Raw genomic sequence first — 17,022 nt, 5'->3', positions numbered from 1 at the left:
AGGGGGGTTAAAAGGTTAACCAAAGTAAGAACATACACCTAACCTCCGATGGCGTTGCTGGTGACTGATATCAAGAGATTGCTAACATGGGTCTTTTGGGGCAGTGATTATGCACAACAATACGTTTGATCAGTCTATGTATAGTAAAGTCATCTTTCTGACACAGTTTACACACATGATAAGACACAGTGGTCCATGAGTGGTAAAAGCTCTTACCTCTGCCGAGCACTTTATGCAATTAGCTCACTTCTGTATCTGTTTGGTAGGAAGGCTACCCAAAAACTTATGGATTTGCATTTACTTCTTAATTCTTGATTCTTGTGAGAGTAATGTAACAGAAGTGACATATTCTGGAGTTAGCATTAGGGTTGGTGAAAGCGCTGATGATGACTTAGCCCTCAGAGCATTAAGCTGAGCTCACCACTGGATTCAGGAATTTTTTTAAAGGATTCTTTATCATAGCAAGATGTCACGCTGTACCTGTGAAAAAGTATTTGACAAGACTTCAGATTTTCTCTTGTTCCTGAGCTCACTTCAACACAAATCACTGTACTAACACAAAGATTAAACAGAATGTAATCCAATTTTCTTTGGATTACTTGCACTTTTCTCAGTACCGTGCAGGGCAGCATCACTGCAAAATGAGCGAAACATAATATTCACCTCTGGGTGCTCCTGATGTCATAAAACTGCCCCGTGTACCTCGGCTGATCTACAGCCAAAGCAGAGCAAGTAATCATCAGTGGTAATGTCTCCCTGCAGATGACTGCACATACATCACAGATCTGTCTGAGGGTGGGAGGATTTTCTCTGTATGTATTATTGTAGGGTCTACCTTACAATACAAAGCACCTTGAGAAGACTGTTGGTGTGATTTGATGCTGTATAAATAAAATTGAATTGAAGTAATCTTAAGCCTATCAGGATTGAGCCTCCGCGCAGTCACAGCTTCATTCTTGATCTTTTTGACTCTGCAGATATAAACGAGTGCAGCAGCCTGACTGAGCCCTGCAGTTCAGGCTTTAACTGTATCAATACCGTTGGCTCCTACACGTGCCAGAAGAAGATTGTGATGTGTAGCCATGGTTACCACGCCAGCCCTGATGGAGCCAAGTGTGTTGGTGAGGTTTAGCACAACATGCACCACTCACACAGGACGATGGTGTTGTGGAAAGGTGTGAATGAAAGCACTGATGGCCCTGTTGTTGACCAAGACACAGGTTCAATCGATTAGATACAACCAGGAAAAATGCAAGAGTGAATATTATTTATAATCACTTCTATTCTTTCAGTTAAAGGTCATCGTACAGTTGTGGCACAAGAGTTTTTCTAAAAGACCATGCATCGATGCTCTCACTCAGTTGCTGCTTTGGTACTCAAAACTGCTCAAAAAGACAGACTTAAAATGAGAACAACTAAATCTTGTTCAGCTTACATGCAGTTCTTAAATGGTGTCAAATTATGCTTCATTTAATTGTATTCTTATAAATGACAATGCAAGTACTGAGTGATTGTTTGATCAAGATGTCGATGAGCAAGAGGAAATGTCGCCGCCAAGAGTCACAAAGGGAGTGCTGTATCAGAAACCTCCTTGTGACTTTACTTTGGTCGCAAGCAGATTGCAGTCGTTGCCTGTGCTGTATGTTGATGACGCCGACTTGTCTGCAAACATGTGCCATTTACTCTACCATAGTAGTGATTCTGTATTGGATAGATCCAGTTTTAGCTCCCATCCCACTGGCCTGCCGTTGTCCCTGCTATTTAAAATCTTGCTTCCTACTCATTCATTTTTCTATCTTCACACCACTCCCCCATATTTTTAAAAGTATTACACACAAATAAGGAAATTGACTAATTAAGCTTTATTGTGCCCATTGTCTGAAATACTCACTGGTTCCCTAAACTAACCCTAAGTGGTCTGTAATTGTTGTTTTTAATAAATTGTTCTCCCAAGAAAATATTTATTCTGATACACACCAACAATTATTTTCCAAAATAATTTAAAAATAAAAATCATTTTAAAAACATAAATAACAAAATAATAATACCCAGAGAGTGAGAACATTGATGCCTGGTCTTTTTGGACTGTAACAAGCCTTAGCTGTGTTTAAGTTATACCCTCTCGGGTGCTCAGTGGGTCACTGTTGAAGTGCTTCATCTTTCTTTCTGCCTGCGTAGACACTGACGAGTGTCAGATGGGGACGCACCGCTGTGGAGTGGGCCAGATCTGTCACAACCTCCCCGGCAGCTACCGCTGCGACTGCCAGACAGGCTACCAGTATAACGCCTTACGCAAAGTCTGCACTGGTACGTATCACTGTGTGACGTCTGCAAGTGAAGATGTTCAGACTGAAGGTTCACTTTATCGAGCACTTTTGAAACCAGAGAAGCTATGGGTGCAAACGTCGGCTCACTGAATCACTTTCAGCCTATCATTTGTAAAAAATGCTTATTATTTGTGGATTTCAATTCTTGGACGAAACATAAAGCATATTTATTCCTGATATTCTCATAATTCTCATAATTATTAATTGTCAGCAGATTAGACATGCAACCGTCCAGTCTCCAGGCAGATGTCAGCAAGCAGGCTTAAATGTTCTAAAGAGTACGAAAGCAGAACTCAGCTGACATTTTACACACTGTAATTTTACGAGAGCTGTGTGTAAGCAAATCTCAATGAACTGAAGCAACGTTATAAAAAAGAATATGAGAGACTAATAAAGTGATGTAGACAATGATTACTTGAAGTTATTGTTGTTAAAGATGGTTCTACAAGGTACTGAATCACGGCATGTACTTAGTTTTTTACTCACTGTTTCTGCATTTTGCTCCATTTCTTGTTAAATAAATAATGACACGGTAAAATGAACGGGATTTTGAACTACATAACTGAAATTGAATTGATCTGAATTAACTGAACAAATTGTGAAGAATTAGCCAATAATATTTAATATTGAGTGTTTATTTTAAGAAAGTCATATTTAACTGGGTTTTATTTTTCAGGAAATTGGAGCGTATGCTGTAGTTACTTCAGTGTTGACCTAATATGTTATTTTTTTAGTTTTTGTTGTCGTGTATTACAATTGTGTGTATTCCTATTCATCAAAAGTCCCACGCAATAGGTGTTTGGACAAACCTTAAGCTTCTGAGAAGCAGCCAATCAAAAGAAAGCTGGCTTAAAAGAGGGATGGCCTTCAAGGGAAGCTCATCGAGTATGTGTGTTGAGTCCTTGGTGGGCCTCAAGGCTATCTGCTGCCTAATAGCTCCTGTTTTTGTACTGACAGATGTAAATGAGTGCTGGCGCTATTCTGGCAGGCTCTGCGCCCAGAAGTGTGAAAACACCCCAGGCTCCTACCGCTGCTCATGCACAGCTGGCTTCTCCCTCGCATTCGACGGCAAGAACTGCGAAGGTAAGCTAGACAGTTTGTTCCTCTGACATATTGAAAATTTAAATGCCACCTTGTTTAGACAGACAGTCTTATTTTTCATGAAGAACTTAAATCACAGAGGCGAGCCTCCGGGCACAACATCAGCATCAAAAGGCAAAAGTAGTCTTTGCACAGACTTTGGAGATTAAGTATATTGATGAGAAACTGTTTATGTCTCCTTTGTAAGTCACTGTTATCAATAAAGGCTATTTTCCATTGGCATTTAATTTAGTCTCCATCTCTGGGATAAGAGTAATAATAATAGTTTCCTGGTTCAGGTGCTGTCAGTCGTCAGCATGCTGGAGATGTGACTGTGCTTCAGAGAGCAAAGCCGGTCATGATTCACGTTATGTCCAGCTTGTCACAGACGTGACTGAAGGAACTTAATCCAGATGTAAATGTTTCTGTTCCGAAGGTGAAGCTTAGCGTTCATCGAGGTTTATAGATAAACGCTTGCCTGAAGGATATCATTGGGTTTTGATTATCGCTTTTAAGATCGATTTTTTTCAAGTTACTTGTCTTGAACAAAGTGTCTTGGATAAATGACTAGAGCAGCAAAGGTGTTTGGGGAGGCAGCAACATTACAACATATACATACAAATATTTGTTTTTTCTATCTAACTCCTAACATACAGCTTGCATAAATATTTACACGTTTATGTCCAATTTTATGATTGTATTTTTTTGTTTCTGTGCTCAGATACAAATGAGTGTGACCAAAACCCTTGTAGCCAGGAGTGTGCCAACATCTATGGCTCATATCAATGCTATTGTCGCCCAGGCTACTACCTGAAAGATGATGGGCACACCTGTGAAGGTATTTTCTTCCAAGGTTGCCAGTGTGGTAGAAACACTTCAGAGAGATCGATGGAGACCTCAGTCCAGCATACTGCTCTATTCCTACAGTTTATGTGATTTACACTCAACACATTTAGACACATCTAATTAGATACATGTGTGAAATTTAACAAATAGTTGCCCACAAACACTTGTGATTTACTCAGAGAGTTGTGAACCTCAGCTGCATTTACTGAAGTGTTTCTATTATCCAAAACCATACACAGACTGCACTTACATATATAATACACTATAGCTGCATTATAGTGGTTTACACAGTTGCTGGTTCAACTCCTGCTGAAGACACACGTCCTTTTTGGGGTTGTGTCAGGAAAGCCAACAACAGAAAAACATGCTTCAAATGATGAATACATAGAACACCTTTAAAATTAGACTGTCGTTCTCTTGCTGTTAGTTTCACAGTAGAGAAATCGGATGAGTGATGTATGAAATCAGACAGGACAATCAATACCAAAATAACCTACCCAGGAACGGTTTTCTATAAAACAGAGGTAAATGTGTTGGTATAAATTTCCCATAAAAGGGGCTGATGTTCCAGCTGCAGAGAACTTCTCCTGATGCCAAGTTGTAGTTGATGTTCCACATAAGATACACACAATGCTCGAGATAAAGCTGAAAAGCCCGACTGCTTTTGAACCTTTCTTTCCTCACAGTTTAATCACAGTGACGAGATGTGCATGTGTGTGTTTTACACAGATATTGACGAGTGCTCCCAGAGCATCGGGAACCTCTGTGCCTTCCAGTGTGTTAACACTGCAGGCAGCTATCAGTGTGCCTGTCCACCTCATGGATATGTCATGGCTGCCAACGGACGCACCTGCAAAGGTGAGGCTGATATATACAGTAATCGTCTTCTTGGACCTGATGCAGGTTACATTTTTGTACTGTTTGACTGGAGCATTGAAAACCTTTCTGTCAGTGCTGTTATATGCATGTAGTAACTACATTAATAGATATAGAAAAAAGTCAAAGAAATCTTGTTAAAAATGCAGTGGGTACACTTAGTGTGACAGGCTGTTAAAGAATAGATTGAGCAAATTGCAGCATCCATCCATCCATTCTCTTCTACTTACCCACAGTGCGAGAGGCGGGGTACACCCTGGACAGGTCACCTGTCTGTCGCAGGGCTAACACATAGAAATTGCCAACCATTCACACTCACATTCACACCTATGAGTTTCCAATCAACCTAACCCCACTAACTGCATGTCTTTGGACTGTGGGAGGAAGCTGGAGTACCTGAAGAGAACCCACGCAAACATGGGGAGAACGTGCAAGCTCCAGAAAAGCCCGGCTAGTTGGTGAAATCAAACTCTTCTCAGTGCTAACCACCGCGCCACCGTGCTGCCCTACGCAAACAGCAGCACACTAAATCTGAATCTGGGAGAGAACATTTACTGCTCTACCTATGCATACCTATGGGTTTAATGAGTTTCTCCCTTTTCTACCCAATTTTCACTTAACTTATTAATCCTTAAATTCAAACTGCACTACTGTATAACTTTTGCTCATATTGTATAGCCCTTATTAACTGATATTGTTTGACAAGTGTAACAGTGGTTCAATTTGGTGCTAGAGATTTATGGAAATTTCCTTTCTTGCCAAGTTAATGGATTTTTTGTTACTCTTGTGGAATTTTGACAGCAAACCTAACTCAAAGTTTTCCCACTTTATGATTACATACACAGTGCCAAGAGGATGCAAATACAGGCATCCCTGTATTTGCATCCCAATCATCATCAATGACAGATGACAAAAATGTTTTATGTCATAAACATGTTGTTTAGTCTCTGCTTAGATCAGATGCATTTCTCACTGCATTGTTTTCATTGTGTAGAACAACCAAATCTATTCTATGATTGGTTTTAGTCATTGTAGTCTAAACACCGTATGCTCAACATCACCGTGCTGCAACTGGCTGAAGTCGACTGAGGTTGAGCTGTTGATGCAGATTTGCAACTGTGATCATTTTTGGTGGTAATGGGACTGGACAGGGTGCTCCAGCCTGCACTGGTACCAACACCCAGCCATGCGGCTGTTCCAGTAGGACACCCACACAGTTTCAGAGTAGTGCAGGTCATTCTGAATAATGAGTGTATCCAGACACGTTGCATTTAGACTGTGTCTGTCTCCTATTCTTGGAGTTGATCATCAGTTGCATCATTCAGATTGGGTCACAAAAGTCTATCATATCAAAATGATCATATTTATTAGATTTATTGTTGGCTCTTTTTCCAGATATTGATGAGTGCACAACTGGCACCCACAACTGCTCCACTGGGCAGACCTGCTACAACCTTCAGGGAGGCTTCAGGTGTCTCTCCTTTGATTGCCCTCAACACTACAAGAAAGTGTCAAACACGTGAGTCAGATTTATATTTTCTCCCCTGCTAAAGTTTTACGCTTTTGGCTCAGAGTCAGGTTTTTACTACATCAAAGTATGCCGAGGTTAAGGCTCATTAGAACATCAGGGTATTATAAGTTTCCATATTTGAGTTGTCTTTGTAAACAGGTCCAATAAAATTTGTTTTTGCAGTCTCCAGCTGCATTGGCCTATATCTGTGTATACGGTTTCTGTCCAGATCCTCTCAGGCTGTGAAACATTATACATCGATGTGCGTACAGCGCAGTGTTCTGCACAGAAGGGCCTTGTTAGCTGTGAGCTTGTTTAACTGAACATGATTCACATCCGCTGTGTGAAGAAGTCAGATGGCTTTGATCAGCTCGGTGCTTCCCAGAGCCGTCTCTGCAGCTCTCCCTGCTCTACGCTCCACTGAACAGCAACACCACACACACACACTCACACACACACACACTCACTCCCCTGTCAGCCCACAAGAGACGTCTTATCAGTGTTACCTAGAGACACCTTATTACCCTCAGTGTGACATCTCTTGGCTCCCCATGGAGAGACATCTTTCATTCATGAGCAGACTTGGCAGTCACGGACAGACAGCTGAGATTAAAATGTGTCTTGGTCTTCCCGTATTAGGTTCCTAGGCACTCTTGTCTTGATGTGAGTTGTGCAAATATTACGGTGCACTACAACGATAACTCCAGGCTGTAAATCCTGATGTGTGATGGATAAACAGTCACGGAGCTTCAGATTGCACTGTGGGAAAGACCCACAAAGGCTTCTGATTTCCACTGGCATCCACAGTCTTCATTTATGTTATTATGGAATCCTTGCAGCAGGGGGCAGTGATGTGAAAGAGCAGTGCTGCTACATGCTACCTCTTTTCAATAGCACTCCAGTAGCAATGGAAAAATCACATGTGCTTTAAGAAGCAAATGATTTTGCATCACGCTGCAGCTTGGTTCAAAATGTTCAGGGAGTGTAGAGAGGGGAAAGGCACTGCAACAAATGCAGAAGAAGAAAAATGCTGCATAACCACAACGGATGTTGAAAAATAGACAAGGAAAGAAGACGAAAGTGCTGCAAAAGCTCTCACAAAACACCCCACACAACAGATGTGTTTTTGAGGTGATGGAACAGCTGCAGATGTGGCAAGCTGACAGTAAACAGCTCATAGCAAACATATATCTACAGTAATATATGAATCATGTAGTTAAAGCACAGTGGGATCCCTCATATGGCTTGTGTCACTTTCCCAGGTGGTCCGTCACGTCCCCAAAAACATGGCAGTTGTCTTCTGTGACATTTGTTTTTTTCTACTTCCATTGTTTTATTCAAATTTTGCTGTGTTTTATGTGCTTTTATAGTATTTTCATATTTGCTGGTTATTTCTTACATTGATTTTCACCTCTATGGGCCCCCACAGTCTTGAAAGCCCAGAGGCTGCTGTAGCTTACTGACATGGTCTGTGATGATTAACAAGAAACCATCAGTAGAAACGGCATCTCTTCCCTACCCGTCTTATATCCCTTTTCCACCCTTGCACAGATGATGCGTTATCTAGAATTGGTTCTATAGGATCACTTCTATTTATTCGATGCCAGTTCACAAACGTAATGTCAAGACATTTTGTGTGTTGAGTGTTCAGTGAGCAGCACAGTGTCCAAACAATGTTTTGCTTACGTCTTCTCACCATCTTCCCTGGCTCATTTTCAGACGCTGTGAGCGGATCAACTGTCCCGCCAGTTCCTTAGACTGTAAGAACTCTCCCTTGTGGATCACTTACTACCAGCTCACGTATGAGACCAACATCATCATTCCAGCTCAGATCTTCCGAATTGGCCCTAACCCAGCCTACTCTGGAGATCATATTGTCATTAGCATCAGAAAGGGGAATGAAGAGGGATACTTCAGCACACGCAAGCTGAACAGCTTCACAGGTGCCGTCTACCTGCAGAGAAAGGTCCGCGAGCCCAAAGACTTCCTGATAGACGTGGAAATGAAGCTGCTGAGGCAAGGGACGTTCACTTCATTCTTGGCCAAGATTCACGTCTTCATAACACCCAGCACTATGTAATACCAAAGAGACAGACAGAGACTAGACATTTCATATGGTGCTAAACATTTTTGGCGTTTAGATTTTTGTAATGCCTCTAAAGGTTAAAGCATGATCTAGGAATCTTGTAGAATATTGCCAAAGATTGAATTATTCCTATCATGGCAGGCTCTCTGCTATGTTTCCTTGAAAGTAATGTTTCCTGAAAAACCTTGTATTTCTACGTATGTATTTTTCAGCTTCACTCTAGCAAACATAATTTAGCTTTTATACACTCGCACTATTAGTGTCTGTTCAACTGTGTGTATAGACGTTGGCTGGTCTCGGTTATTGGTTTATTCCCTCATTACCCTTTTGGTGATGTTTCGCACCTTTGGCTGGCTTTAAGATACAACTGTAAGATTGTGTTGTTTTTTCCTCTCACTTCACTGATATGTCAGCACAGGAGCTGAGACATTTTCACATTACAGAGAGGGAGATGCTACAACGGCCTGAAAAGCTGTCATCCGGGAGAATACGGCACACTCAAGCACCAGGATGGTGATGTGGCTGTGGTGACATCACACGATGCATAGCGGCCACTTTTCCATAGATAAGGTCCAAAACTGACAAAATGAATATATGAGAACAAATGGTCTCAGAAGTCTAGGAAGCAGTATAAATCGTTCAATTTCAATCTTTATTTGTGTAGTTTAAAAAATAATCTTTCAATAGTTTTAGATAAAAAAAAAATCAAATAAAGGATATTTATTTTGGTATCGTATGCTTATTTCACTTGGTATTTTTTGTGATTTGGCATATTTCACATGTAAATGATAAATGTTAGTGACATATCCACAGAGCTGGGCAACACAAAGGGGAAATGGAGCGTTTCTCCAATTAAAAAAAGAAAGAAGAACGTTTTTCTCCCATCTCATAAAATATACTAAAAGCAAAACTACGTAAATTAATGTCATCAGGGGTTTTTTTTTTTTTCATTATTATTTTGCCCGTTTTGGACCTAATTTTTGATTTGGTCAAGCGTTTGGTGTATATTATTTATGAATATGTGATCTGATCAAATGAGTTCAAAACACACAAAAAAGTAGTGATGATGTCATTCTAGCACTGACAGTATTATTATAGGGGGGGTTACATTTTATTGTTTCATGTTATACTCTTTAGTTTGTAACCAGATGCATCTTTTTTATTTGACTGTGTAATTATCTCAGGGTAAAAGCCACATTCTCTTTTACACACTAGACAATTTCCTGTGTGGTGTGCAGGACTGACTCAGCCTGCTGCGTTAACTGCAGGCTGGCCTCACACAGCATGTACGTTTGTATCTGTAAACTGACTGACGATCAAACCGTTGTCAATAAAAGGTCACAGTGTCAGAGTGCGTTTGTCCACGTCAGTAACACCGTCACACGCTGGGCCGCTGGTTCCTCAGTCAACAGTGAACCCACATCCCCATCTACTGGTGTCAGAAGGTCCCACTATTAATACACTTATAAAGTAATTTAGATATTATGAAGAAAAACAGCTGTGCCGCACACATTAGGCACTTCTTATCTGAAATGTTTTTATCACCTCTTCCGCTGCTCCACAAGGAACATCGTCGTCTGTGTTCCACCCTGTGGTATTCCCACCCGGAAAGTGTGCGCTCCAGCCTATTAATACATTCCAATAGATGACAGTTCAACTGGAAACTAGAGGGTGGGGTCACTGTAAAAATCAAACACCACAGTTTGGCTGATAGGAGGTTTTACTGAATAATAACACTGATATTTTAAGACTGCAGTTACTGGGTGTGAAATCACCCAACATAAAATGTCAGAAGAGCTTTTTACCGAATCCTAGAATAAATTATTCTAAAGGATGATGCCGATCTTTTTTTAACATAATTCAATAAATAAAAATAAAAACTAAACACAGTATATACATGTGTTGTATTTGCAGAAGGTACTGCAAATTCTACTCAAACATAAAAACCTGATCTCTGAGTGTTTGTTTGCTTGTGTTGAATTTTGTCGGTACTATGCAGTAAGAATTCATAGGCTGTGAAAACAAAATGAAGAGGCCCAACATTTCCTCTGAATCCAACTGAAAGTGACTTTATTTTCTATGAGGTCTTTTTAGTCTGACTTACTCTAAAACAACAAAAGGAGCGTTTAGATTTTCTTGGTACTTGAAATACTCTCGATGTGTCTATTATGTTTCTGAGCTCAAGTTAACACGTTTCATAGCAAAGATTCACAGAAATAAAGAGTCACTTCGAATAGTGTATATCAATACACAACAAACCAACTCTTCTTACCTGCTTCCTTTGACATATGCCGTCTTTGTTGCAGTAATGAAGACTGGAGCACCCAGCAGCCCACACAGACGTTTCTCTGTAGCCTCAACACAGTACAGGCTGAAAGCTTTATAAAATATTACGGTCTCGTCAATATTATAGCACATTTAGTGCATTTTATTGGTAACTGTATTCCTACTCCTGCTATTCTGTTGGTCAGCACGTCCTCTGCTGTGCTCTCTCAGCTGTAAGTTTCTGTGGTTAATGCCTGCTTGTCTGTTATTCTTTTACAAATTTCAAAATGAATACACAAACAAAAATAATGTAGAAGCAGAATTTAGATTAAACCTCCCTGAATATACCCTCCCAAATGAAAGCCTTTAATAGGCCTACGAGCACAGTGAAGAATCAGTGCATCCCTGTGGTTTGTGCGACTAGATGATAGAAAGCTTGTTTAGGAAACTGCTCAGCCAGTAGAGCAGTGATACTGGTGTGCCATGGGTGGCCTCTTTCCTCTCTGCTGAAGCCCGAACACATCCGGCTATTGAGGCGTCGTCCCACACATGTGGGGGTGTGACTTCTGATTATCTGTCTCAACTTCAAAGGGTTATCAAGACAGCTAAAAATATGTGGCCAGGACCCACCTTCTTACTGCAACGTGAGAACAACCAGATCTCCACACATGAAGTTGCGTTTGTGCTGGATGAGTCAACCAAAGTACTTTCACCCATGAGGCTGTGGTTTGTGTGACGTGTGAAACCAAAGGAAAATATCATTTGTAATTGTAGTTTTTCATCGCACTATGGTTTCAATTAGATAAACGTTATAGTTTCCATTAAAACAGACTTTCACAGTGTTAACTGTGCATTAAAAAGCCTTTATGACCTGTGGTTGTGGTAAATCTCTGGAGGCCACTTGCTATCTTTTTCCAGGAGCTGCAGAGCTGTGACATCACAAAAACAGCTTGGTCATTTCAGCGATGGTATATGGGCCTGACTGGTTACGATGCTGGAACATCAGGTCCTTCCAGTGGGATCAGACACAAAGCTGTTAGCAGCAGTTTCTATTTAACGGAGGTTCCCATTAAATCGAGGAAGTGAGCTGGAGATCAAACTTATTTCCAGTCATGGTTTGTAACACTAGCCAGTAGGTACTCACCGATCCTTAACGGAGGTAACTCAGCTATTTGGTCCCAGCTTTGATCTCGTCAAAGGGTTAGGAGCTAAATTTCTTCAAAGTGAGCCACAACACAGCAAAAAAGGCTGTTTGTTCAGTATTCAACTGTGTCTACTGGATTTATGTTTAGATGTGTTTGCTGCCTTTTCTGTGACTTCTCCATTCGGCTGCAGCTTTTAAATATTATTCTGTTACATTACTGTATAAAAAGATGAGGTTTCTGTATTTCCAGAAAGCACACTTCCTCTGCTTCATCCTCTTTACATCTCAATGAAAGATCAAAGTCAGTGAGCTGGCCTATCACTGGTCAGCTTCTGAAACACTCTCTGATGTGCTTTTTTTCATCTTTTAGTGATGTGCTGCTCTACAGGTGGTTTCAATAAAAGTGAACATTGATATTCCAATATAAAGTCCTCTTTATTGAAATTAGGCAAATAAACTTCTATATTTTCTATAAATATATAAAAAATATTTATTTAAAAATAAATCAAACAAAAAGTGGCAGAGCATCACTCTACACCTCTGGCTCCAACACTTCAGCCAGGTGGAGCTCCAGTGGTGTGGAGGATCTTTACTTACTTACTAATACCACCTATATGAATATTGTTGCGGACCATGCAGTGTTTCGAGTGAGTGTATAATCTATATAAGTGTTTAATAGTAATTTTTATTTAATAAAATGTGCATCTTAACATGTTAATTAAAGCACAGATTGAAGCTGTCTCGTTGCTAATGCTTCCTCCTCTGTCTGTTTTTGTCCTGACCATTTATTAGTTTAAACTACAGTGTTTTTAATTTTTGTATGTGTACATTTGTGACATTTATTTTTGGTTATGTTTGCCTCTTAACCTATAAATCCTATATTTCACTTTGTTAACCAAATTTGATGTGCCGTTACGGTCTCTCCAAAATGTTAGAATGACATTTCTTTATATTTTCTTTCATGTGAATTTTGGAGCGCTCTGAAGCTTAGAAAACTGTGTAGTGAGCTGTAGGTGGACAACAGAGGGCAGCAGACTGCATCAATCTGTCAGCATGCAGCTGAAAGAATGTTTACTTGCACAATATGCTTGCGTAACTTGTCTGTGCATCAGCACATCAAATGCATACCTACATTTTCCATTCCAGCACATGTTAGCACAAACACATTCCCATTCTTCTCACAGGGGCTTCCTCACTGCACAACCACGCCAGTGATTCCATTTAACTGCTGTGCTCAGACCTACTCCCAGTCATCATGTGAGCTATCAGTGGGCAGTTATCATGTGTGAAATCTTGAGTAAGCTTTTCCATAGATAGATGTGATGCATTTCTTCCAAAGCAGAGAACTCCATCTATGAACACCAGGCCAGGCTTCCTTGAGGGAACCAGTTAAATGATGCCTTTGATTGGCTGATTATACACCATTTATCTTCTTTAGCTAATCATAGAGAAAATAATGTTCTCTTTATCGCACTGTGCCAGTGTGTGTGAGGCCTGTGTGTGCCTCATAAAACCCACTGAGAAATCAATAAGATCCTCCTTTTGTTTACCACGTGCCCTACCTCGCCTGCATATCCACAATTAGTCACTTATCAGAGCCTTCTTGACTTTAATGTGTTTTGGAATATTTCTTGCAACAGGCTGCATCGCATTTGGTCGTAAATGCAATAATGAAGATATGCTGTTTCAAGGGTTAGAGTATTTTTCTTGGAAAGGCTCCTTATAGAAAATTCCACATCACTTTTACCACAATTGCTCCCATGGCTCTCCTTAATTGTATGGTAAATGTGGAAAGGTACACAAATTAGAAATAAAATTGGATGAAAAAAAATAGCAGGAAAGATAAAATAAAACAAACACCAGTGTGCATGATGTGCAGCATTCAGCGGTGGTATTCAGTACTTTTTCTTTTTGTTTTTAAATACGCATTAAGTCTGAAGTAAAAACCGAACTGAAAAAGGAAAATTTAACTAAGACTGAGTGACTCTCAACAGAAACTGACACATTTTTGGATCAACTGATACTGAAGAGAAGCATTATATTGAGAAGCATTGTTGACGTTCTTTAAAATTTACCTCTGGTCATACTGTCAATTTCATGCTGCCACATAAATAACAGGTCTATAAGATAAGATAAGATAAACCTTTATTAGGCATAATTGTTTTGGTCACGGCAGAAAGTGCAAGTTAAGAGCAGTAAAATTAAGAAAAACACAATAGAAAAGGATAAGATAAAGTAGAATAACATACTGTACAAAATAGAATAAAATGCTTCGTCATAGTAGGAAATATTGCACTTGGTACTAAGCAGAAGGCCAAATTAGGAAGTTCTAGATGTTTAAATGAGATGAGACCAAGTTCTTGATGAATCCTTTACTAAGAGCACTAAAGGGCTACAACCCCTTTGCTAATTTCTACAAGTAGCTCCTTCCACCCAATTGTTAAACATGATTACAGCAAATGTCCTCAACACAATACACTGCAGTATTTAATATAACAGCAGGAAAAGACAACGTCAGGTGGATGTTGGGGCGAATCTGTGGGTCAGGAAAACTCTGCATTGTTTTCCATTAAACACGCCCTCGGCATATCGCATATAAGAACTTGATAGTTTCCATATTTACTGACAATTTAATGGCAATAAATTTATAATTTTTTAATATATTCAGTCAAAAAATTACCTCGTGTGTATTAAGTCTCCATCAGAAAGCAGTTTTTTGGTCCTCATTGAATTACCCATAATGTTGTGTTGATCTGAAATCACCGACTTTTTGTGGTGGAGGGGTTTGTACAGGGTTTGTGCACCCACACAAGCCCAGCAGCTATGTTGAACCTATGTTGGAACCGGAACCGGTGAAGGAAAGCACCTAGTTTAGAGGTTGGTTGGGCACAGCCTGAAAGCAATATATGGTCCCAGTCTCCAGTAAGCACCCTACTCAGAGGGTCCATAACAATTCAGTGCTTTGTTGATTGAACAGGAGTCAAGGTTGGAGATCCAGGCAGTCCAATCTCCTGCTGACGAATACAGGAGTATGGAATATGGAACGTCGCTTTTCTGTTGGGAGTAAGGTTGGGAGCAAGCTAATGCATGACTTCAGTATGACCTGGAGGGGTGTGACTGGCACTAACATCCTGCCCAATCTAAACTTGAGCACTGTTTTCTCATTGGACTGTCCTATCCAGTTTTTTTCCATAACAAACCCCATGTTTGAACATGACTATCCACATCTGCCCTTAGTACCAGAATGCCCCAGGTTACAGTTCATAAGCTGGAGGGGAAATAGTGTATCACTAATTTAGGAAATGTTCATTTAGCCTGGAAAAGGATCCATTGTATATTCTTCCTGTAGCCAGTATCATTGGAAGGTGTAGCATAAATCCTCACTGCTATGCAGATGATTCCCAGCTCTATCTTTCAATAAAGCAAGATGACACACACAGGAATGTCTTAAAGACATAATGACACGATAATGTCACAAGTTTGTTGCGTTTGTTTACAGCAGGGGTCGGCAACCTTTCTGATGACGAGTCCCATCTAAAATTTCCTCAGAAGTCAGTGTGCCATATGATTGCATTAGCAATAAATTTAATAACGCTCTATATTAACAGTTACACACTATATAGAACAACTTTATAGAATTATATTTGTCTGCAGATGTTGGCAGCTATCAGTGAATAGTTTTCAGCTATTTTGAAACAAAAAAAAAGACACTTTTTATCCATAACAGCAAATGAACTGTACAACAGAAAATACAAATGCCATTTATGGTCTCCTCACAACAATGATAAGAAAAATAAACTGGGCCAATATGGCATGTTTGTTAATACAGAGATACACATGTTAATGTGATCTCTGGTCTCCCACTCAGAGACTCAGGTCTTCGAGTGTCCAGCATTCAGAGGCTACCTGAGGACTCATGTGAGAGAAAATCTGCTCACACAGATATTCGAGCCAAACACTGTCAATAAGGCCTCTGCAATGTTCTGAAGACAGTTAAACCTGTCAGGTAGTGACGTCCAGCAGGTGAACATGCAGCTCCATGAACACACACAGCTGTGGATTCCAGCTGCTTCGATGTTGCATTAACTGGCATTAACTCAGCCAGTTAATGCAAGACAAGTCTAGCTGCTCATTAAAGCTTTTTATCAGAAAATAAAACATTGGTCCAAACACCTGAAAGTCCCAAAAACACATTGTGAATTCTGTCTCGAGTCTACGGATGTATCCGTGTATTTCCGCGGTGTTGATGCTGCGCTGAGCGGAAAGCTCCTGAAACTTTTGAAGTGTTGGAATGTGGAAAGCTAACAACGTCCCTCTCACCAGTAGGCAAAGTTATTTTTAGCCAATTACATGTTTAATCTGGTAGTTGGGGCTGTTAACTAAGACACCGTCATTAAGAATTGGCACAACTATGCGAGCTGATTTGCGATGTGCACCGCTGGTGCGGCCATTTATTTTTTAATACACCTCCTCAGATTAACTCACTGCGTGTCGTGCCCAGGGCTGGACTGGGACGAAAAAAATCGGCCCGGGCATTTTGACTAGAGACCGGCCCCCCAGGTATTAAAGCCATAAAGCCTTTGAATGAAAACAAATGCTGTGGTGACAGTGATGTACAGTCTTGTTGGTATATATGTATGATTTCTATACATTTTACATCAGATAAAAAGTTGGTTGTAAGCTTCAGATAATTATTTAATAACAGCCAGACATTTTAAATGAGAATAAGAAAGAAAAGTATTTCTTTGTGCCCCACCTTTCCCTGTTAATGCCCTACCTGGCCCCCCTGGCAACACTTTGCTAGACCCGCCCCTGCACAGTTACCAGCTGTCAGCTACATAGAAAAAGGATCCTGGTGTTATTTGTCTCTCAGAAACAGTTCATAACT

General features: G+C 40.3%; 1 protein-coding gene across 1 annotated transcript in view; it reads left to right on the top strand.

The window, feature by feature from the left end:
• The window catches only part of fbln2 (fibulin 2), a 72,363-nt gene extending 63,634 nt beyond the window's left edge, over positions 1-8,729 (top strand). Inside the window, exons 11-17 of the mRNA XM_085352976.1 lie at positions 978-1,121; positions 2,179-2,307; positions 3,285-3,410; positions 4,129-4,245; positions 4,983-5,111; positions 6,525-6,648; positions 8,359-8,729. Coding sequence (XP_085209102.1) covers positions 978-1,121; positions 2,179-2,307; positions 3,285-3,410; positions 4,129-4,245; positions 4,983-5,111; positions 6,525-6,648; positions 8,359-8,719 — 1,130 coding nt within the window. The 3' untranslated portion in view covers positions 8,720-8,729. The remainder of the gene's footprint in view (positions 1-977; positions 1,122-2,178; positions 2,308-3,284; positions 3,411-4,128; positions 4,246-4,982; positions 5,112-6,524; positions 6,649-8,358) is intronic.
• The last annotated feature ends 8,293 nt before the right edge of the window (positions 8,730-17,022 follow it).

Source organism: Diplotaxodon limnothrissa, linkage group LG5 (assembly GCF_057381915.1).
Source record: "Diplotaxodon limnothrissa isolate DT_005_m linkage group LG5, D_limnothrissa_male_GT1.1, whole genome shotgun sequence".
Lineage (NCBI taxonomy): Eukaryota > Metazoa > Chordata > Actinopteri > Cichliformes > Cichlidae > Diplotaxodon > Diplotaxodon limnothrissa.
Note: the sequence above shows the minus strand (reverse complement) of the source record. Positions and strands in the feature narration are given on the sequence as shown.